Source organism: Heloderma suspectum, chromosome 1 (assembly GCF_057233095.1).
Source record: "Heloderma suspectum isolate Gila_16-S chromosome 1, 16-S_ref, whole genome shotgun sequence".
Lineage (NCBI taxonomy): Eukaryota > Metazoa > Chordata > Lepidosauria > Squamata > Helodermatidae > Heloderma > Heloderma suspectum.
Window position 1 is genome coordinate 212183513 of NC_139458.1, and position 23685 is coordinate 212207197.

A 23685-nucleotide genomic window follows, 5' to 3' on the forward strand; every position below is an offset into this window, starting at 1 on the left:
TCCAGAGAGCAGATCATTATAACAGGCAGGATAAGTGGAAGAATGTACAAGGGTTTTTGTTTGGGTGGTGGGAAAAGACAGAAGAAGTAATCCTAAAAATACTGAGTAACTGAACTCTTACAGGCCTTTTTAAATTGCATGAAGAAATTGGATTTGGGGTAGAGAGAGCATAACCTTAGTCTTAGACATTGAGGCCTAGTAATACTAGTTTGGAACACACCACACTGACGTCCTCCAATAGGAAGTTGAAATCTTTCTTAGGTATCCTCTTCACTCCTCTCTCCGTACCTCTATAAATGTAGCACAAATGCATAGGTCTTCTACCAGCTCAGCTTGGATTTTTAAAAGAAATCTTCTAATATTCTTGTAAAAGAATTAAGAGACATTAAAAAAAATCAGTTTGCTTTGCCAATGATTATTTGAAGGAATACTTTAAAATCCAATATTGAAATGCCAGTGTTCAGTCTATTTTTATATGAATAATCTAATACTTGCCACCCGGAGGTCCTCAGTTTGTTCCTCTGCCAAGCTGTTGTGCAGAGACAGCATTTTTTTTAGTACAACCTCTTCAAAGAAGTCTTACTTCAGTGCCAGCAATTTCACATTTCTGTTGCAGAAAGATTACTGGAATCTGCCTCATCAGAGAGTTTGTAACTTCCCAAAAAACTATCAGACTGCCAAGGGACTTGCTGTCATTTCTGTAGTTAAGTAGCAGGTTTTTGTTCTAATGTTTGCCTTAAGAAATGAATATTACTGAATCTTAGCGTAACTACAGGCAGCTACAGATAAAAATGTTACTTCATTTGAGGGCAGTCAACCAAAAAAAGAATTTTAGTTTATTAATCATCTTCCACGTAACAAATTCATTAATTGATTACATTTAATTATGTATGTTACCATCACCACATTATAGGGTTGTTGTTTTGAGATGTTAAGGGTGCAATCCCATACATGTTTAGATAGGAAAACGTCCTGTAACTCCCAGCATTCCCAAGCCAGCATGGCTATGATTATTTGAAGGAATTATTTGAAGGAACTTTTTTCTGTCTAAACATGCATAGGATTGCACCCTAAGGCAAGTATAAGAGAACAGAGAATTTACTTTAAAAAGTACTACAACCCATTCTAGAAGGAAATGCCATATTGAATACAAGTGTGCCCTGCAACAAAACGTTGCAGTGTGGAGTGCTTCTGTGCAGGTTACAGCCACACCGTTCCACCCTGCCCACCTTCTGATGGGTTTTTTTCTTCTCTCCTTCCAACACTCAGGCAGCATTCATCCTCTCTGAGCATCCTCAGTCTTGCTTGACTTGTTCTGTGGTCCTTTCTCCATTTTGTTTTGTTCCCCCATTTGGGATTGGGTTTTAAGGGGAGGTACATGTGTAGTGGATACACTGGTGCCCATCCCAGCTGTGTTTAACTACCTGATTTCTCCAGTATTGTCTATGGACAGTTCTATGTTCTGTCTCTGGGGGTATTTTAAATAACTTCTAAGTTTAACCAGGAGATGGTTCTTTCTGCTACTTGTAGTTCTACTTGGGTCCTTCTCCCTTTCCAAACCCCCTATCCTATCTCCCTCCTGCTTAGCTGTCACTTTGTTACTCTCTCACCCACTCGATGTTCCAGGCCACTGAGATTTTATGGGGCTATTTGTGGGATTTGTAGCCTCCTTAAAGATTTTTTTAAAATAGGTTTTGCATATCTGCAAATTTCAGGGTTACCCGAGTCTGCTGATATATCTTTTTTATGTGTCTCTTTTATTTATGTTGAAATGTAGGATTGTGTTCCATAGTATACAAATATGGCTGCCTGTTAAACAATGAGAGGGAGTCCTCTTCTAGCAGTAAGGTTAGATGCTTCTTAAGGCAATACGGGATAAGGACAATGTAGAGCATCTTTGCTGGTTCCAGGTGTTCCATCCTCTCCATCTGGATTTGGGCCTGAAAGACCAAGAAATAGTGTGGGTGCATGGAAGGAAAGGAATCACAATTTTTGACATTATGCAACATCATCACTGTTAATGGGGCATGTCAGTTAAGGCATTAGCCTTAGCTTCCAATTTCCTGGCTTTGTGGAGCTTGAGCCAGGAATAGCCTCAACTAGCAGGGTTTTTTTATCATTAACTTTTCCTGATTTTTAAAAAGGAAATGTATAATTACAGTGTTTATAATTATTGAGGGCAATCCCACCCTCTCCCCTATGTATTTGAATCTGATTTCTTGCAAGTTTACCTATATGATAAATGGGATTTACATTCTTAACTCATGGTAATCCTGGCTTATTTTCCAGAACCAGGACTCTGAAATTTTGGGGAGAACTTCTGTGGATAGAGGAGGCTGTCCTCTACAGAAAGTCAGCTTTCACATCTAGGAAGTGATGAGAATGGCAAGGGAGGGGGTGGAGCTAGCAAGCACATCCCTCCTTCCCTTCTTCACATGTAGAATTTGCACATGATAAGACTGAATAGGGCTAGATTCTCACAACCATCTTAATGAGCATACATAGAGTGGATGCACACTCAGTGTAACGTATGAACATAACTCTGGTGTGAGACACAACCCTTCTATGTTCTTTTCCCACCACACAAAAAGTAAGAGCAAGGATTGGGACCCCTTGCCCTGCATTTCTGCTTTCAGAAAGGTGGTGTGAGGCCCTGATTCTTCTGCTTCCTCCACTTGTGCATTCCATCCCCAACCCTCCCAAACTCTCTGAGGATTAAACTGCATGTTACTTTCAAGATGTAGCTAGTTTTTTCTTTTCTTATTTTCACTCTGAAGTAAGCTTATGGGACTTCCTATGGATCAGAACCCTAGGTAGGTAGGGGGCTTTAACCCTTTGCCCTATGCTTGCAATGTACATTACAAGTGGGTGCCTTTTTTGCGATGTACATTGGAGGCATGGAAAGCATGATCCAGATTGGGACCACAAAGCAAAGTGGCTGTCTGATGAGGCTTTACAAGTAGCTGAGGAAAGAAGGGAAATGAAAAGCAAGGGAGAAAGGGGAAGATATATCCAACTGAATGCAGAGTTCCAGAGAATAGCAAGGAGAGACAAGAAGGCCTTCTTAAATGAACAATGCAAAGACATCGAGGAAAACAACAGAATGGGAAAGACTAGAGATCTCTTCAAGAAAATCGGAGATCTCAAGGGAACGTTTTCTGCAAAGACGGGCATGATAAAGGACAAAGAAGGCAGGGACCTAACAGAAGCAGGTGAGATTAAGAAGAGGTGGAAAGAATACACAGAAGAACTATACAGGAAAGATCTGAATGTCCCTGCTAGCCATGAGAGTGCGGTCATTGAACTTGAGCCGGACATCCTCGAGAGTGAAGTCAAGTGGGCCTTAGGAAGCATTAGTAACAACAAAGCTAGCGGAGATGACAGTATTCCAACTGAGCTATTTAAAATCCTACAAGATGATGCTGTTAAAGTGCTGCACTCAATATGCCAACAAATTTGGAACACTCAACAGTGCCCACAAGACTGGAAAAGGTCAGTTTACATTCCAATTCCAAAGAAGGGCAACGCCAAAGAGTGTTCAAACTACCGTACAATTGCGCTCATTTCACATGCCAGCAAGGTGATGCTCAAAATCCTACAGGCTAGGCTTCAGCAATATGTGAACCGAGAACGAGCGGAAGTACAAGCTGGGTTTCGAAGAGGCAGAGGAACTAGAGATCAAATTGCCAACATTTGCTGGATCATGGAGAAAGCAAGAGAATTCCAGAAAAAAAGTCTATTTCTGCTTCATTGACTACGCTAAAGCCTTTGATTGTGTGGATCACAACAAACTGTGGCAAACTCTGAAAGAGATGGGAGTACCAGACCACCTTAGCTCTCTCCTGAGAAACCTGTACGAAGGTCAAGAAGCAACAGTAAGAACCAGACATGGAACAACCGATTGGTTCAAAATTGGGAAAGGAGTATGACAAGGCTGCATATTGTCGCCCTGCTTATTTAAGTTCTATGCAGAGTACATCATGAGAAACGCCGGGTTGGATGAATCACAGGTCGGATTTAAGATTGCCGGGAGAATTATCAACAACCTCAGATACGCAGATGATACCACCCTAATGGCAGAAAGCGAAGAGGATCTAAAGAGCCCCTTGTTGAGGGTGAAAGTGGAGAGTGCAAAAGCGGGTTTGAAACTCAACATTAAAAGAACGAAGATCATGGCATCTTGCCCCATCACTTCCTGGTATATAGAAGGGGAAGAACTGGAAGCAGTGACAGATTTTATTTTCTTGGGCTCCAAGATCACCGCAGACGGTGACTGTAGCCATGAAATTAAAAGACGCTTGCTCCTTGGGAGGAAAGCTATGGTAAACCTTGAAAGCATAGTAAGAAGCAGAGGCATCACCTTGCCGACAAAGGTTCGTATCATCAAAGCTATGGTTTTCCCAGTAGCAATGTATGGCTGTGAGAGCTGGACTATAAGGAAGGATGAACGCCGAAGAATTGATGCTTTCAAACTGTGGTGCTGGAGAAGACTCTTATGAGTCCCCTGGACTGCAAGGAGGTCAAATCAGTCCATCCTAAAGGAAATCAACCCTGAGTGCTCCTTGGAAGGACAGATACTGAAGCTGAAGCTGAAATATTTTGGCCACCTAATGCGAAGAGAAAACTCTCTGGAAAAGACCCTGAAGCTGAGAAAGACTGAAAGCAAAAGGAGAAGGGGACGGCAGAGGATGAGATGGCTAGATAGCATCACTGATGCAATGAATATGGACTTGAGCACACTCCGGGAGAGAGCGCAGGACAGGAAGGCCTGGCGTGCTGTGGTCCATGGGGTCACGAAGAGTCGGACACGACTGAACGACTGAACAACAAAGGGACAGGGTGGAGTGGTGGCAAAGGATTAAAGTCTCTCTCTTCCCATGCCAGGGTCCCAACTCATTTAGTAACTTGCAACCTCACCTTATGAGGTCACATTCTATAACTAAAGGCATTGAACATAAAAGCCCTCTGTAATAGAATTTCTCTGAAAAGCTTGGGAGTACTGGCAGCGTTGTAGCTTCAGAGTGAAACCGAGCATGCCCAACGTAACTTTGCCAGCAGTTGCTGCCATTTAATTGGGCAGAAAAACCTTAATAACTTTTGAACTGTTGCTCAGAATAGTTGTGCTTGTTTAGTTAGTCTATGCAGGTTGTTTAGAGCACAGTGTACAATTAGCCAATCCAAAAATTGAAGAATTGTCTCATCCTTTGTCCCAGAGATTAGTTAGGCAAAGCCTTTCTTTGCCTCTTGGTGCTTCAAGAGCATGACAGTAAGGATCAGTGCATGAGAGTATATTACTCAGACATCCCAGGAAAACTGTATTGAAATTGGCTGAAGGTTAATCAGGTTTCCATTTCTCAGTAGGAGAGGAAGCCAACTTGCCTAAAATTGCAAACAGTTTCTTGTTCCCTTGTAGTGAACTGAGGAGGGAATCAAAGGTGTCATCTCCTAGCGGGGAGAGAGTGAGGGTAACTTAACTTTGGTGCTTGCAACTCTGAGAAAAAATGTGGATGTTATTTTGAACATGTTTAGCAAACTAAAATTCTTGCCAAAGCTCAGATTGGCATTGTTGCAGGCGTGCTCTCACTTTTTGCTTGCTCCAGTCAGGTTAGAGGTATATTATTTATTTGTTGGTTGCCTTTCCACCAAATGATGGTGCGCAAGGCGGAGATATGTGACCATAGCACTGACAGCATTCTGTTTCGAGGCTCACAAAAACTTGAGGCTAATCTCAATTTGTGGAAAAGAAATCATACCAGTAAACAGCCTAGGCATGTTACAATACAGTTAATGCTGCAGGTATGTAGCTATTGAAAGTTTTATTCAAGCCTTATTTCAAGCATATGTTTTGTGTGTGAGAGAGAGAATATCCATTGAAATTAATAAAACCAATATAGAACTTTGACTCTTCTTCATCATAAGGAGAATTTCAATGTGTTTATCTTTAATTATGCATATGCAAATGGGAAAATTGGGTCTTCTGAAAATCCTGAGGGATATATGTTCTGCTTGGTGTAATTTTAATTCTAGTTTAGTTAGTTGGGAGATTTGTGTAATTTGTTACTGGCTTCAGGAGACATGCAGGCATGCCAGTTCAGTTCTTGATCAGCAAACAGATGTAATATATGTGCTGGTACCATCATTTATTATTTTTTTTCTTAATTTCAGAGCTTCATACATCTGAGAGTGGCATGGCTGAAAATGAACTCCCACCCCCTTTGCCTCCACATCCTAGTGACGAGCTGCTCACAGATTATAGTCATAGGTTTGAAGATGTTTACTATTTATGATTTTATTTCTAGTTGTAGGAATGCTTTTTCTTTATATGTGAAAAACATGCTGTTTTATATTGGCTTTACATCAGAACATATTTATATATTGCTTAGAGCAGGCTTCTCTAACCAGACGTCCTCCAGATGTGTCAGTCTGCAACTCCCATCTAGTGGCCATGCTGGCTGCGAATTATGGGAGTGCAATCCATCTAAAGATGGCTTAGGGGTATAGTTTTCCTAAGGTTTATTATAGGTATACGTTCTTTAGATTTTACTTGTATCCGCAGCAGTAGGTTGTCATTATTCCCACTTCACAGGAGGGGGCTGCTGCAGAGAGTCTTCCATAAGGCCAGCTGAAGCTGAACTGTTAAATCTCCAAAGTTAAAATCCAACACATTAACTTACAGAACTGTTATGGCTCTTGGTAGTAATTGTTTCCTACAATTAAAAGTTGACACAGATTTTATTTTGAAGACCTGTGTAATTTTACATTTCATTGAGCACCAAATCATTGGTTACTTTACTTGTAGTTATGTCAGATTTGCAGTTAGGTTGCACAGAACTTTATGGGCTGTGCAAACATAACAAAATGAGGCTTTTTTAACCATGGTTATAAAAGGGAAACATGTAGTTCCAGTCCCTCCCTTCCAAGGGCAATTGCTTTCCTCCGACTTGAATTGCAGTACAGGAGAGATCCCGCCTGGGTTTACACTTGAGAGTTAATGGTGTCCTTCACTGCATGTGTCCCTTGAAGTATAAAAACATGCAGAAGAGCTAGTCTTGCCTTTGATTTGGAGAAAACCTTTGTGAGGCTGCAGGGCTGAATGTAGCCAATGGCATGAGTTGCAGCTGACCAAGTTCTAGTGTTCTGTGGGCCTCTTGAAAGTGTGATGTACAAGGATATTCTAAACATGTTTGCTCAGAAGTAAAACCCATTGGATTCCAAGAGACCAACTCCCAAGTTTATGTAGGATTGTAGTCTCAAAGAAAGGCAGAGACATATATGTCTGCATACACTTGGTTCTCCATCTGGCCCTCCTACTTCCTCCTCTGCCATCACAGCCCCCACCTGAGAAGGTGGTGTGTGTGTGTGTGTGTGTGTGTAGAATGTAGGGATACTGGAGAAATTCGAGACGGATTAAAATGAGCTTGGATTTCTAAGAATCCAACCTGTGGAATCTACTGAGGAGCTCCCCCCTCAGGCTGTGCAGAGTCCGTGGACTTTCCCAAAATTTACACATATAAATCCATAGAAAAATACATAAGTTTCTGCTGAGGAAATTTTGAATGGAATGGGGGACAATACACTAAATGTTAGGTACTGAGGTAAATTATGTAAATACTTAAATACTTAATGTAAATATTTATGTAAATATTTCCATATTTTTCCACATGACGAAAAAGAAATATTCACAACCGTCTCTGGGCAGATGACGGAACGAAAGGTGCCTGACAATCCACGGAACAGAGACGGAGTGGATTTTACACAGTCCGTACTTCCCTAGTAGAATGAGAGAAGGGGCTGGGAAGGGAGAAAAAAAGAGCAAGGCCAGGAGCTGAGAAGGGGAATAAATAGTGAGATAAGGCTAGAGGCTAGGAAGGGGAGAAACAGCAAGGGAAAGAGGAGGTGTGGAGATAAATAGTGAGTCTAGAGACTAGGAGGGAGGGGGAAATAGCATGGCAAAGCAGTAGAGGGAAGAGAAAGAGTGAGGTACAGGGATTTGGAGGAGGCTAATGCCTGATACTGGAGAGAGAGAAAGCAAATGGGAAAGGGTGGGCAGAAGAAGATCAGGCATGGCCAGGAAGAACTTTTTCCTTCTCTTCCTGTCCGCCTAACAGCTGATCAGCAGCAGGTTCAAGAACAGGAAGTAAAAACTGGTGCACTAACATTTTTCATGGTTTTTCAAATTAAAAATTAATTTCTGAAGGGGGCAAGGAATGGAGAGCTTTACGGGCGCCATTGGAGGTTCCCATGGGTGCCATGGCAGCTGTGGGTGCCACATTGGGAGCTCCTACACTACAGCCTTATTATAATTGCTGAAACTTCTCCAAACCCCATAGGGTGAGTCTGGCTAAATGTTTCTCCTATGACAACCTTTTTTAGCACATGGTAGAGACCTATAGTTGCACCTGGATATGCCAATAGATAGTTCCACCCTTTTGGTGTGCCAGTGGACCTGTTTATGTCGTGATAGGTTGGTGGTGGTGGGGGTGTCTGTAGAGGGAGAAGTTTGGAGAGAGGGCTAATAGTTTGTCATTGAAAGCAGTGAAATTTTATATGAAAAGTTTTTGAAATCTGTGGTTTGTGGCATACAGAGCTGTTAATGTTTTAAAACAGTCTTAAAGTCATGGGTGAAAATGTAATCATCTCAATTAAAAAGTAAAACATTTCAGGAGTTTGGCCTTGACTTTCCTGCCAAGTATGTTTCTTTACTTATTGCCTCCATATTCACATTCTTTAACGTGAGAATGAGGCATATTTTGTACAGCACCTAGGAGTTTTAGGCATCCTTGATTATGATGATACAATGTTGATGATACAAGTATTAGAAGATAGCACTTTTTCTGTGTTTTAATACTGTAATTAATGCACTGAGTAAACCTTTAATATGATCACAGGATGGACAGACAGGATGAAATCCAATGCTTTTTGCTCTAGTTGTAGTTTTCTTAAATAAAGTAAGATTAATAGAGGTACTAGCTCATGCATAAAGCTTGAATGACTTATAATAACTGAGAAGGGGAAATGCATAGGGTGTAATTACTTCATTTGTTTTTGAGCTGGTGCCTATTTTTTTCTGGTATGGCTTCTTTCCATAGCTCAGCAACACATTCAGCAGCGTATTTACCAGATCAGCGCATCAACTTCAGATCTCTGACACTGGCCAAGCAGACGGAATCAATTAATCTGAAAGCCTCCAAGAGCATGGATCTTGGTAAGAATCTGGGTAACATGTCTGTCAATGCAATAAAAAAAGTCTGTCACATACAAGAAACTCATGATAAAGACCTGAGGTGAAACATTTTACCAAGTTTCTCTGTGGAATGTTTGTTCTAAGTGTTAATTTGAGCAGATAGAGAAGTTTCCTTCTAATAGTTTAAGATTACTTTTAAAATATAGGCAATATGTCGCTACCTTAGGGAAATACTTCCTTGTCAACAATACAAAATAACAGAGAACATCTTGGCTCACTTTTACAGACATGTGATTGGTGGCAACATTGTGCCTGGGTAGCAGTTAGAGCTGTGCAGAATCTATTTAAGTGTGGTAGAAAATAGTTTCCACACAGTAAGCACAGCACATAACTATTTCATTTGAAATTGCTTTCTGTGGAGAAAGGTGGCAGATCTTTTCTGCACAGTGGATTGCAGGTGGATATTTCAGCCTGGGCTTGTATTTTGTCACCAGCCAGAATAAATCTCGTGACATTCTGCCTGTGTTCTGAGTCATTGTGCTTTTTAGATCTGTCCATAAGATCAGGGTTTGGTGCCTCCTAGTTTTTAAGACATACCCCAAATCCACAGAACCACAGTTCATATGCCTGTAGGTTATTGGTAGCTTTCTGGAGGTGTACCATAGAGCTAAGGTTTGTAGAATGGCTTCAGTTCAAAAGCAGTGATGATCTCAAGACACCACCACCACCACTAACTGTATCCCAAGCTCCCTTCCCTTCCCTCACTCCATATTGGTATCACTCATTGGTAACTGGAACTGCTTCAGATGTTAGATAGGGCAGAGGCAAGTTCCTGTCGATCTACCACCTGTCTCTACAGAGAACATATTGATGTGAAGGGGAGACAAGCATCTGGAAACACGGCTCCTGGATTTGTGTTCACTGCTTGTGTTTAAACATAGGGCACTTCCACATGTTGCCATATTCGTTGCAGAGATGAAGTGGATGATGAGAAAACTCAGATTTCCCATAATGTGTGAAACTGTTCTAACTGAAAGATTGTTGTTGTTGTTGTTCAGTCGTTAAGTCGTGTCCGACTCTTCGTGACCCCATGGACCATAGCACGCCAGGCCTTCCTGTCCTGCGCTCTCTCCCGGAGTGTGCTCAAGTCCAAACACCTGGCTGAAAACAAATGATGGCTTACCATGTAACTGTTGCATTTATATATCCCACATGACAGCTTTACCTATGTGGGGAGCCAGTAGTCTCTCATTTCCAGCCAAAGTTTGAAACGTGCTTTACCATACCTCCCACTTCCCCTCAGGATAGTGCTTCCTGTAATGAGTGTTTTCAGAGAATAGGAACTAGGGGGTAAAGTGCAGATTGAAGGGGTTGGATTGCAAACAAAAAAAGCACCCGTGAAAGGATTTAAAGCTCTGCCCTTCAAACTCAGTTCCCTAGACTTCTCAGCCTTCGGCCAATCCTGCCTGTCAGTTTCAGCTGTTTTTCTCCACAATGTAGGGCTTAAAAACATGCTTTTGAAAAAGTAGATAACTGAGATCCTTAGGTTTCTATGCTGGATTCTGAATCCTGTGCTTGTCCAGCAGACATGTACAATTTGATTGGCCAAGTTTATGTCTTTAATTTTCTCCCCCAAAGGAATGATGGATAACCCAGAATAGTCAGCATCTCTGCAAAACTAGGACATTCAAATGTTAAAAGAACATTCACAAAGCATATGCGCACGATACAATTTTTGTTTCACCTGCTCTCTGCAGAATTTTATGTATGCAAGTGTTTATCTTGCAAAAGGGAGTTCTCATCCCAGAAGCTTTAAAAGAGCAGACTTCTGAGCATTTAGTGGAAAAAATAAAAAAGTAAGTTAGATATGAATGGTTAAATTATTTTCCTGCCTAACAAAAAATAGCTGCTCTCCTAATGCTTTGAAGGTGTCTGACAGCATAAACCAGTTCAAATGTTCAGTCAGGTTGTTCAGCTCGTGGTATAAATATCTCTCATATGAAGGAGTGACACACAAAGCACCTGAATCTATATTGATAATTCACTGTTTTTGTACGCAAAGCAATATGCAAATTAAATGTGCTCACCATTCCTTATGAACGCTAGTTATTTGTATGCCAACCACAAGTTTACCAAAATCTGAGAGTTTATCTTGGTCCAAGAGATTTGGATTTTAACCATGAGTTCACTGGTTAAATAGCCTGAATCAGTCTCTGTCTTTGTAGCTCAACCATGGAACAGGGATTACAGTACCTACGTTGCAGAAATCTTAGAAAGATGTGCAGCTGTCTTCTTGCACGATAATTATTGGTTCCTAAATACAGTGATCGGTTTGTGCCCTTGTATAAACAGATTAGTGCTGATAATTTATGCAGACAGAGGCTCATGGGTACAATATCAGTGAGAGATGGCTTTCCAGAGGGAGTTCTTCAGACAACAGACTGAGAGCCAATAAAATGAAGCATTAAAAGGCTAATGGTATTGGCTGCAAAAACAGTGACCACATTTAGACAATATTATTAAGCTGAGATGTGCATGAGCCTTTTGCCTGCAGATGCAGCCCATTCATGATGCACAGCAATCAAACCAGGAAGTCTCTCTGATTAACCACAGTTGCCAATTTCTTCCAATGACTACCAGCTTTGGAACAAGCTGGGATATTAAGCCATGGTTTGAAGTTGGTTTAATATCCTTGCTTTTTCTGAATCTGGTAATCATAGTTTCCTGGTTTGTAGGGATTAATCATGGCTTGCATGAAGGGAGGAGCAAATGGCATATATCACTGAGTACCAGTAGCCAGTTAATTTTTATTTTTCCTGAGGCATAAAAAAGAAGACTGTGCAGTATCTGCTAGAACTGGGTATCATTTGGTATTAAATCCAAATTCAAGTTATTCCCTACCCAGTCCCTAAAAATAATTAATTTGATTTGTCAGAGCTCCTATTTAGATAACCAACAATTTTGACATTTGTAATTTTGACATGTCAAACTGTCATAAACTTGAATCCATCATTTTATTAAAGAGAACTTTTTATAGAAAAATAAACAGATTTATATCTTTTCACAAAAACAAATTGAATCCCTTCCTCCTTTGCCATCCAGCTCTCTACAGTTATGACAGGTTTATCCTCCTTTCATGTAAAATATATACAAAACTGTAATTTCTCCTCCTTTTGTTCGCTAGCAAACGGACCCAGCTTCGGACAGGTTGGAATAGTCTTTAGTTTGACACAGTGAAGACTTCAAAGAAACTTACACAGCTGTGAGGGTTGGACACATGATGCCTGCCCTATCTGGTGAGGCCACACCTGCTGGCATTCCTAGGTACAGTCCCTGCTATGGTGCATCACTGTGGCCCCACAAGGGAGAGGTCTCTGTGTATCATCTATGTCCTTTGTAAAGCTAATGGGTCTCAATTACCCATTCAAGACGAAGCCACCTCAAAATACTTTGCTTTACAGCAGGGCAGCTCACAACAATATGTTGTTGCCAGGATAAATCCATTTTGACCCAGGTACTGTGAGGAGTGCACAGAAGGGAGCCGGGGTGCCTGAGGGGAATGGCAGATAACAGCATTGTCCCCGCTAATGAAAACGTCCTGGTGCTTCAAGATTGTGAGCCTCGGCTGCACTACACTACTGGACAAGACTACAGCTTTAATATAGCACATTTACATTTCTAGCTTTGTGCTTCTCAGGACTTGGGTGTTGCCCTCTTTTCCATCATCTCAACTCCATAAATATGCCAAGTGTCAATTTGGGGGAAATCTGAAATGTGCACCTTTTTGTGTATGTTCCATTGGCCCACAACAATATTATTTTAATCATTTTTTCCCTGTACTTTGGCCTAACATCCTACAAGGCAGATGACACATGTCAATCTAGTGACATGCAGAAGATGGTGGCGCTCAGACTGGAACCCTGGTAACATCAGTTCATATTGCTGAGTGAAGGGTATGTAACACAGGAACATAAAAAAGCTGCCTAACATCAGGTCAGACCATTGGTCCATCTGGTTCAATATTATCAACATTGACTAGCAGTGGTTCTTTGGGTTTCAGACAGGAGTATTCCCCAGCCCTACCTGGAGATGCCAGTGATTGAACCTGGAACCTTCTGCAGGCAAGGCACATGCACTACCATGCAAGGCACATGCACTATCTTGAGGGAGTTTTTACCCATGAAGGCAGCATATAAAACTTTTAAACAAATAAATAAAAATTTCCTCCTCTCCTCCTAGTGTTCTTCCCATCAGGGACCAGTACGCTTTGCAACTAACAGAAGAGGAGAGTGCAAGGCCTTTTCATGTTTGCATAGTATTCTTTCTAGCTGGCCAGAAAACTAGTTTCTGAGTTTTGTTTGTTTGTTTTGACATTGTTCTTATCAACAACCACCTTGGGTTTTCTCCTTCTACCCGCACCCCCCACCCCACCCCCTAAAAGGCAGGACATGCATATTAAAAAAAGAATAAATAAATGGTTCTGGTGATACGTTTGAAAATATATAGGCAGTAGTCCTTATTCAGTGAGGTTCTTTTATATATGTGCCTCAGTTGTTGTTACTTTTTTTACATTCTTATGTAGTTGCTCCAGCACTGGTTCAGAAGTGATCTGTGATAGGGCTGTCCCCTTTCCCTCGAGTCAGAAGCAGCTTGCCCCAAATTTGTTAGTGTGTGTGCGCACACGCAGAACATGAACATATAGTTGCAATTGTGTTTTGTAGATTTTGTCTTATGCTGGTGCTTGTTGTTGTTTTAAAATGTTTGCTGTTTTCATTACTGTATCAATTTTTATTATATGAATTTTACTATTGTATGCCCCCTTGGGAGGGCTCCTGCCCTGAAAGGTGGCCAAGGAATTTATTTATTTATTTATTTATTTATCAGACAAACAAACAAACAAACACATTCCTCTTTCCAGTATCTGGCTTCAGGGTACAGAGTTCAATTAAATGATTTGAGGGCACACAGCAAACCTTCCAACATGGTTTCTCTGACTTCTAGTTATGGAAGGTTTTTTTGCAGAAGAGCAGGGTAAAAATGCTTACAATACATAAAAGTAAATCGTGTCAAGTATTTGTTAACAGTACTTTACTCCTTCTATACCCCAGTAGCCATTGTTTTCTGTTACTGTTTGTTTGCTTGTCAAGTCAACCTTGGCAATCATGCTGTCATCTGTGTTACTGCCCAGGCATCGCGCATTAGTCGCTGGAAAAACGTCAGCGTTTTCTTCATTTTTTCTAGAATGGGAGCAAGGAAAAAAAATCACCAGTTCATTCCATTTCCCTATCTACACTTGTTCAGAAGGGCTAATCATGAGCATACGCTTCTAAACGCTTTTTCGTAACTATAACTGTGTAGGGAACTAAACTGCTGTGCATGTACATGCTGGCTTTTTTTTGCTTCCATCTGTAAAATCCTGTGTTTGATTACTACAAAATCAGTTTCCAATTAAATGTTGATATAGCTAATTAAACAATGTTGAGTTGTTGTTGTTGTTGCTGCAGAAGGTGGTACTCCAGAGCATTGAAAGGAAATACTTTTGGGGTCATTTTCATGCTACTGTTAAACTTTTATCTTTGGACTGGGTGAAGGAGGCAATCAATATTTCAGCCTCGGGGAAATGCAGTCCAGCGTAGCTGTTCTCAGGGAATGGTCTCATCATTATGACGAACTTGCCTCTTTCTCTGGCACAGCTGCTTTTACTATAGAAACTCAGGGGCTGGCTCATGCCTTCCCCATCTTTGTAATGTCGGTTCTACTCAGGAAGAAGTATCGGGCTCATGAGTGACCTTCAGTGCATGTAGAAAATGGTGCATGATCTGGGGTGTAAGCATATCCATACAAATGTGCCCCACCTATGCAATCCATGCCCCCTTTTTTTTCCTGGTGGTTGAATTATGCATATGGATGTGTTTTGCATACCAACTGTATAATGTGTAACTTTTTACATTGGGGCAGAGGGGGAGGTGCACATGCCCAAGAGCCTACATGCTGGGGGGTGCGGGAAGCATGATGTGGGATAGGAGTTTGGACACAGCTCAGACTTGGGTTGATTTCAAGGACCATAACAATTCTGGAGCTGCAGTATTGACCAGTTAACTGTGGCACTGACTGGGAGCAACTGGCAGGTTTTTATAGTCAGCCCAGGAGAGTCTTTTTGGAAGTTCCACCCACTCAGGTGCTGTATCTGGCTGTTAAAGGGCCAGCAGCTTTTTCTTGTGGGCGTTGGCTTCTCCTGGGCAGTGAAGGTTGGATAATCAAGAAGCCAATTGGGGACTGGTCCTCAGGGTCTTCCTGTCCTCTAGAGGAGTTTGAGGTCCACTCCTCAGAGTCAGGGGGCAGTGGCACCCTTGGGGTTTGTGTGAATATGATATGGGGTCTGAGGCAGTGGACCCCAGTTCAGAAGGACCAGTACTAGTGACACTTCCTTGGAGTCATTGTCGCTGGGGGCTTCCGTCTCTGTGGGGTCCTGGGACATGACAGCAAAGATTCTTTTTAATGTTTGCATTTCAACCGTGTTTGTTCATGGCAGAGGGGACCCAGTTGGCCCCGTTATCTCCAGTTCACCTTCCCCTGTAGTGCTCCTTCCCATCTCACTAACGTTCAGTATGCATTATGATGACAAGCAAGGACATGGTCTTGTCTGGTCTTGGCACATCTTCCTTGGTCACTCAACTTCATAGTCATGAAATCCACCTGAATAAGTTCGTTCTTGGCAGAAACATGATGCATCAAACTCATCTGGTAAGAATATCCCAAACCTTTGTTTTCCAGATTCAGACCTTTCCAGTGTTGTTTTCAGATAAATGTACTTGACTGTGCATGGCTGGGGGTGAGGGGTCTCTCTAATGACTAAGCTAGCTAGGCTGTTAAAAGGAGTTAACTAGAGGTGAATGACTTGAAACTGAGGGAAGGTTGCCCTTGGTTAATTACAGGTTCTTCTTGACATCTGCTGCTTCTTGGGATAAGTAATTATGTAAATAATAGCATGATCTCTATTTGGGATATGTAAATGTGGGTGGAGTTCAGAAGCCACTGACCTGAGAGTGCCTGCAGGAAGGATGCAAAAGTGGCAGGTGGCTAAAGCTTCCCTTTTGAGGTGGGTATGCTTGGTTTTGTTAACAAGCCAAAATTACTGGATTATGCTGACTATATTTTGTCTCCCACTACAAAGCTAGATGGTAGTTATCACATTTTTCTTTATGCATAAAATCTCTTAGGGCACCTGAATCGAATACAATCTGACCCTTAGCAAACAATTCCAAGGTCTGACCTTGTAGCTTTTGCTTTACAGACCTGAAAATTACAGTCCATCTAATTTAGAGCAGTGGCAGTACAGATGGTTTGTTCTTACTTTTGCAAATAAGCAAGACAGATGATATATCTGAGTGTTATCGGAGTTCAGAAAGGAAATGAGGGGAAATGGCTAATTACCGTACAGTTTATTGTAAGGATGATGCCACTTCCTATTCATGCACAATAGGGTAGTTGTATAGACCATAATTGCCACATTATGTACTAAAATGCATTAACTGGTCACGTGTACCCCAGTGTTCTTCTCCAGCTGCATTACAAAATGAGTTTTTACAAGTTGCAACAGAAGACGAATCTCGATTCTAAAAGCCTAGCATTTTATTATTTATATTAATATAACTTACTGTTTTCCATAAACATATATACACAAAACCTACTTGGGCCTTGTATAAATGATCTGTAAGAACTACAGCCATGGGAATTGCATTCAAACACATAAAAGCCCTGTTAGCTTTAGCCTGCAGCTAAATAGGGAACTGAATAATATTGAAGTACATATAGTTGTACTTCATCTCAAAGAAAACACCTGGTAGTTTTAAGGCAGAAGAATGACAGTTTATAAATACTGTGTGTGTGCATGCACATACTTTCTGACATATTTTGATTCTTACATTGAGTGTTACATGTTTTCAACATAGATATAATATCTGTTTAAAAATCATTTTTGCCTTTATTTTCACTTTCACTGTTAGGTTTTTTCCCTCCTCCTCATTTGAGAAGTTGGAAGCCAAACTGTGTAAAAATGGAATACTACATTTCTCATTAACATTATAAACTTGTTCATGATTAATGCATATCATGTATTTTAGCAAGCCATATGAGTAGAAAGCTGCCGTTGTACATTTGGTTGCCACTGGTAAGTGATTAAACATGGTGCTGTCTTTAATTGGCGTACCAGTTGAAAGGTCTGGGTGGTTGTTCTTTTCTGAGGATTTAAACAACAGTACAAACATCCAGTATTTTCCCATGCTCTTGCACAACAGACTAAAAGCCTTTCTTTAACTCATGTGTCATGGCAAACTATGTCTAGCAAAGACCCGGAAGTAAAGGACAGCCCTTACGTGTGAGGAAGGACTAGCAAGTGTTCATCTCTGTGGAGCAGTCCAGATTTACAAGCCTTGGCTTTGTATTAAATCTCAACAGAGTGATTCTGATCACTGAAAGAAACATAGTGACTGAGCACTGCTACAACCCTGCCCAATATTATTGTCCACAATTGCAAAGAAAAGAGGATAGACTGAGAGGACAAGGAATGTATTCCAGATGAGCCAATTGTCGAGTGTATTGTACCAGGAAATATTGTAGTTGTTTTGTGCTGTCTATACCTCATAGAAGTTCTGCTTTTGAATGCTGATTGCCTTCCATGGTTCTTGCCATGCACGTTATTACTTCATTAAGTGCCTACACTAATGTTGTGATATCCTTTGCTTATATTAAGAAAAACATACTGTGATGTGTCTCATCCTGTTGTTGACAATCGAGCAACTTCATACGATATTTTATTCCAAATTTCTGAGGAGATCTGAATTTCTACATATCTGCGCTTTTTTTTTTTTTTAACCTGGACCTTTTGGCTGCTATGAGATAAAGTTATCTTGACTAGGACAGTCTTATAATTAGATTAAGGTTGATCCAATATCTATTTCAAATACTCTGACCCTAAGGGCGCAATCCTATCCAGATAGGGGGCTGCCCCTGAACTTGGAGGCGACCACCTATCCAAAGCAGGGCAGGAGAAGCATGGGGGGGATCGTTCTCTCCGTGCTTCCCCTGCCCTGCATTTTCTGATAGACAGCCAATTGCAGCTGTATAGCCACGGGAGGATGGAGCAGGGAAGGAGGCTGCTGTACAACACACAGGATGTCTATACGATTGTGTGCTCCAGTTTTCATGTAACCATAGGATGTGTTGTACAGGCATTTCCGCCCTCCCTGCCCGGAACACCCCCAGCCACGCCCCTTTTCAGCCGCTCCATGCTTCTCTTGCAAGCGTGGAGGACGGGGCAGTGAGGAAGTGGGAGAGGTCAGTTCTCCGGGAACCAACCTCAGAGTGCAGGCTCCGAGGTCAGTTCCTGGACAACACGATATCCTATGGCCATCTAGCCGCAGTCTAGTGGCCATAAGATTGCTCCGTCCGCCGTGTAATTTTGTTGTCAAATAGAAATAAATGAGGTAAGAGAGAGCCTGTCCCTCATCTGCTCAACACACATACAAAAGTGTTATTCTTTCTGGGGTACATTTGAGGATTAATAGTAGGATTCATCGGGGGGGGATATTATTTACTGAAGTAGATGTATGTTGGTACGTGGAAATCTGCTAAACTGAGATATTGTATACATTTTGCATGGTTTGAGTGAGCCTCTAAAGTTTTAATTAAAAGTAGGAAGTATTTTCCCCTTCATGGGAAAACTGCCTTGTTGTGGCGAAGGGGCTTGCGTAACTCAGTGAAGCCATAAGCTATGCCGTGCAGGGCCACCCAAGACAGACAGGTCATGGCAGAGAGTTCTGACAAAATGTGGCCCACTGGAGAAGGAAATGGCAACCCACTCCAGTATTCTTGCCAAGAAAACCCGATGGAACGTATCACAAGGCTAAAAGAGATGACACCGGAAGATGAGCCCCTCAGGTCGGAAGGTGCCCAATATACTACTGGGGAAGAGCAGAGGGTATTTCCAAGTAGTGCCAGAAAGAGTGAAGCGGCTGGGCCAAAGCCAAAAGGACACTCAGCTGTAGATGTGTCTGGTGAAAAGAAAATCCGACGCTGTAAAGAACAATATTGTTTAGGAACCTGGAATGTCAGATCAATGAATCAAGGTAAGCTGGAGGTGGTCAAACTAAAATGGTCAGCGAACTAAAATGGACAGGCATGGGCAAATTTAATTCCGGTGACCATCGTATCTACTACTGTGGGCAAGAATCCCTTAGAAGAAATGGAGTAGCACTCATAGTCAACAAAAGGGTGGGAAAAGCAGTACTGGGGTACAATCTTAAAAACGATATAATGATCTCGGTACGTAATTCAAGTCTGTGCCCCAACCACTGATGCTGAAGAAGCTGAGGTTGATCAGTTCTATGAAGACCTACAACACCTTTGAGAACTAACACCAAAAAAAGATGTCCTCTTCATCATAGGGGATTGGAATGCTAATATAGGAAGTCAAGAAATCACCGGGATAACAGGCAAGCATGGCCTTGGTGTACAAAATGAAGCAGGACAAAGGCTAATAGAGTTTTGCCAAGAGAACACGCTGATCATAGCAAACACTCTTTTCCAACAGCACAAGAGGAGACTCTACACATGGACATCACCAGATGGTCAATATCGAAATCAGATTGATTATGCCCTTTGCAGCCAAAGATGGAGAAGCTCTATACAGTCAGTAAAAACAAGACCTGGAGCTGACTGTGGCTCACATCATGAGCTTCTTATCGCAAAATTTCAGCTTAAATTGAAGAACGTAGGGAAAACCACTAAACCATTCAGGTATGACCTAAATCATATCCCTTATGAATATACAGCGGAGATGAGGAATAGATTTAAGGGATTAGACCTGATAGACAGAGTGCCTGAGAAACTATGGATGGAGGTCCGTAACATTGTTCAGGAGGCAGCAATGAAATCCATCCCAAAGAAAAAGAAATGCAAGAAAGCCAAGTGGCTGTCTGATGAGTCTTTACAAGTAGCTGAGGAAAGAAGGGAAGCGAAAAGCAAGGGAGAAAGGGGAAGATATATCCAACTGAATGCAGAGTTCCAGAGAATAGCATGGAGAGACAAGAAGACCTTCTTAAGTGAACAATGCAAAGAAATCGAGGAAAACAATAGAATGGGAAAGACTAGAGATCTTTTCAAGAAAATTGGAGAGGGAACGTTTTGTGCAAAGACGTGCATGATAAAGGACAAAGAAGGCAGAGACCTAACAGAAGCAGATGAGATTAAGAAGAGGTGGCAAGAATACACAGAAGAACTATACAGGAAAGATCTGAATGTCCCTGCTAGCCATGAGAGTGCGGTCACTGAACTTGAGCCGGACATCTTAGAGAGTGAAGTCAAGTGGGCCTTAGGAAGCATTACTAACAACAAAGCATTACTAACAACAAAGCTAGCGGAGATGACAGTATTGCAGCTGAGCTATTTAAAATCCTACAAGATGATGCTGTTAAAGTGCTGCACTCACTATGCCAACCAATTTGGAACACTCAACAGTGGCCACAAGACTGGAAAAGGTCAGTTTACATTCCAATTCCAAAGAAGGGCAATGCCAAAGAGTGTTCAAACTACCGTACAATTGCGCTCATTTCACATGCCAGCAAGGTGATGCTCAAAATCCTACAAGCTAGGCTTCAGCAGTATGTGAACCGAGAACTAAGAAGTACAAGCTGGGTTTCGAAGAGGCAGAGGAACTAGAGATCAAATCGCCAACATTTGCTGGATCATGGAGAAAGCAAGAGAATTCCAGAAAAATGTCTATTTCTGCTTCACTGACTATGCTAAAGCCTTTGATTGTGTGGATCACAACAAACTGTGGCAAATTCTGAAAGAGACAGGGGTACCAGACCACCTTACCTGTCTCCTGAGAAACCTGTACGAGGGTCAAGAAGCAACAGTAAGAACCGGACATGGAACAACCGATTGGTTCAAAATTGGGAAAGGAGTACGACAAGGCTGCATATTGTCGCCCTGCTTATTTAACTTCTGTGCAGAGTACATCATGAGAAACGCCGGGTTGGATGAATCAGAGGTCGGAATTAAGACTGCCAGGAGAATTATCAACAACCTCAGATACGCAGATGATACCACCCTAATGGCAGAAAGTGAAGAGGATCTAAAGAGCCTCTTGTTGAGGGTGAAAAAGGAGAGTGCAAAAGCGGGTTTGAAACTCAACATTAAAAAAACGAAGATCATGGCATCTGGCCCCATCACTTCCTGGCATATAGAAGGGGAAGAACTGGAAGCAGTGACAGATTTTATTTTCTTGGGCTCCAAGATCACCGCAGACGGTGAATGTAGCCATGAAATTAAAAGTCGCTTGCTCCTTGTGAGGAAAGCTATGGCAAACCTAGACAGCATAGTAAGATGCAGAGACATCACCTTGCTGACAAAGATTTGTATAATCAAAGCTATGGTTTTCCCAGTAGTAATGTATGGCTGTGAGAGCTAGACTATAAGGAAGGCTGAGCGCCGAAGAATCGATGCTTTCGAACTGTGGTGCTGGAGAAGACTCTTATGAGTCCCCTGGACTGCAAGGTCAAATCAGTCCATCCTAAAGGAAATCAACCCGGAGTGCTCCTTGGAAGGACAAATACTGAAGCTGAAGCTCAAATATTTTGGCCACCTAATGCAAAGAGAAAACTCTCTGGAAAAGACCCTGATGCTGGGAAAGACTGAAGGCAAAAGGAGAAGGGGACGGCAGAGGATGAGATGGCTAGATAGCATCACTGATGCAATTAATATGGACTTGCGCACACTGCGGGAGAGAGCGCAGGACAGGAAGGCCTGGAGTGCTATGGTCCATAGGGTCACGAAGAGTCGGACACGACGGAATGACTGAACAACAACAACAGGAAGTATTTTCTTTATAATTTAATTTATTTCACTGAAATCATTATTATGGGAGCTCTCTTCTGAGTAGTTAATATTCAGATTTAGAATATTTTACTTCCACATCGTTTTTAACCATTTGTATAAAAGGTACACATTGAATGCAGAAAGAAGGGGGAAGAAGTGGGAATCCTTGACATGGCTTTGTAGAAGAGTATAATTGCACAAGAAAGATATTGCTGCTTTAGTTTTGGCTATGGGGGCTTCAAATAGCATAGTGAACTATGTTCTGATGATGTCTTGTAAAATGCAGAGGGCCCTTTGCATTTTAGTGGCTCCACATCTGTGGAACTCTCTCTCCAGAGAGGCTCACTTGGGGGGGTATGTCCATGGTTGATTTGCTGTGAGCTGGCTCTGTTTCGAGGTTGTTCGGGGCACAGACATCTTGGCCATCCCACAGCCACCCTGGAGCTTTTCGCAGAAAAACTGGACTTCCTGAGATTACTTTAAGTGCAATTCTTTTCCTTAAGTTGGGTTCTCCGGTGTTGTATGCCCCAACCCCCACATTTACCTTGCGGTTATGCTAGCCTTGTCCAGGGGTGTGCTTTTCACCGTGACCCCGGTCAGGGGGTGTTTCCTGTCCCTGTATCTTCCAGCACAACTCAATTAGTGTTTACTCAGAAGTAACTCCCATTGTGGTCAATGAGGCTTGTCCCCTGAATGCGCACTTCAAAATTACAGAGATCCCCCTCAATCAAAATAGTACATTTTAAAGCACTAATTCTATAAAGGCTGTAAAGCGCTATCTTGAACCTGCAATTCTCCATTGTTTAGTTTATTGCCTTTTGGAAATAACTAATTTGCATGTTCAACCCTGCGCTGCATCAGGTTAGACTGGTTTCCTGTCCCTGTGTTTCCTGTCTGTCTTTTCCAGCACAAAGATATGTGGGCCTACTCAGAAGTAACTCCCATTGTGGTCAGTGAGGCTTGTTCCCAAAATGCGCACTCTAGAAGTTACCAAGATTCCCATGCATCGAAATAACATATTTAGGAGCCTTAATGACGAAGCTGCGTGTCTTTGATGTTTGCTTCCTTGCTTTTCTGAAGTAATTCATTCACTGCTTCAATCCTTTGCAGCATCAGGAGCTTCAGCAGAAAGGAGAAAGGGAATTAGAAAGGGGGCTGGTTGGAGCCACAGTGCTTCAGAGCCTGTGTAGTGTAGTGGTGAGAGTGACGGACTGGGAGCCGGGAGATCCGGGTTCTAGTCCCCACTTGGCCATGGAAGCTCACTGGGTGACTTTGGGCCAGTCACAGACTCTCAGCCCAACCTACCTCACAGGGTTGTTGTTGTGAGGATACAACGGTGAGGAGGAGGATAATGTAAGCCGCCTTGAGTTCCTTGCGAGAGGGAGAAAGGCGGGGTATAAATGCAATAAATAAATAAATAAATTCAAGTATACAGAGGGTTAACTCTCCTAAAGGCTGCGCTATGTTGAAGCTGTTTTCTCATCTGTAAGAGAGTAATTAATGCGAAGGGTCAATTGTTCGCAGCTTTGTCAGCTGTAAGGAAGGATGGGGGAAGCCCCTCGCATTGGTTGATCAGCCCCTGCCAGTCTGATGACATTCACTTCAATCCCCCACCCCACCCA

General features: G+C 42.0%; 1 protein-coding gene across 1 annotated transcript in view; it reads left to right on the top strand.

Moving 5' to 3' along the window:
* PARD3B (par-3 family cell polarity regulator beta) overlaps positions 1 to 23685 on the top strand; it is a 679914-nt gene that overhangs the window by 285600 nt on the left and 370629 nt on the right. The window contains exons 14-15 of the mRNA XM_084818423.1: positions 6166 to 6262; positions 9090 to 9205. Coding sequence (XP_084674549.1) covers positions 6166 to 6262; positions 9090 to 9205 — 213 coding nt within the window. The remainder of the gene's footprint in view (positions 1 to 6165; positions 6263 to 9089; positions 9206 to 23685) is intronic.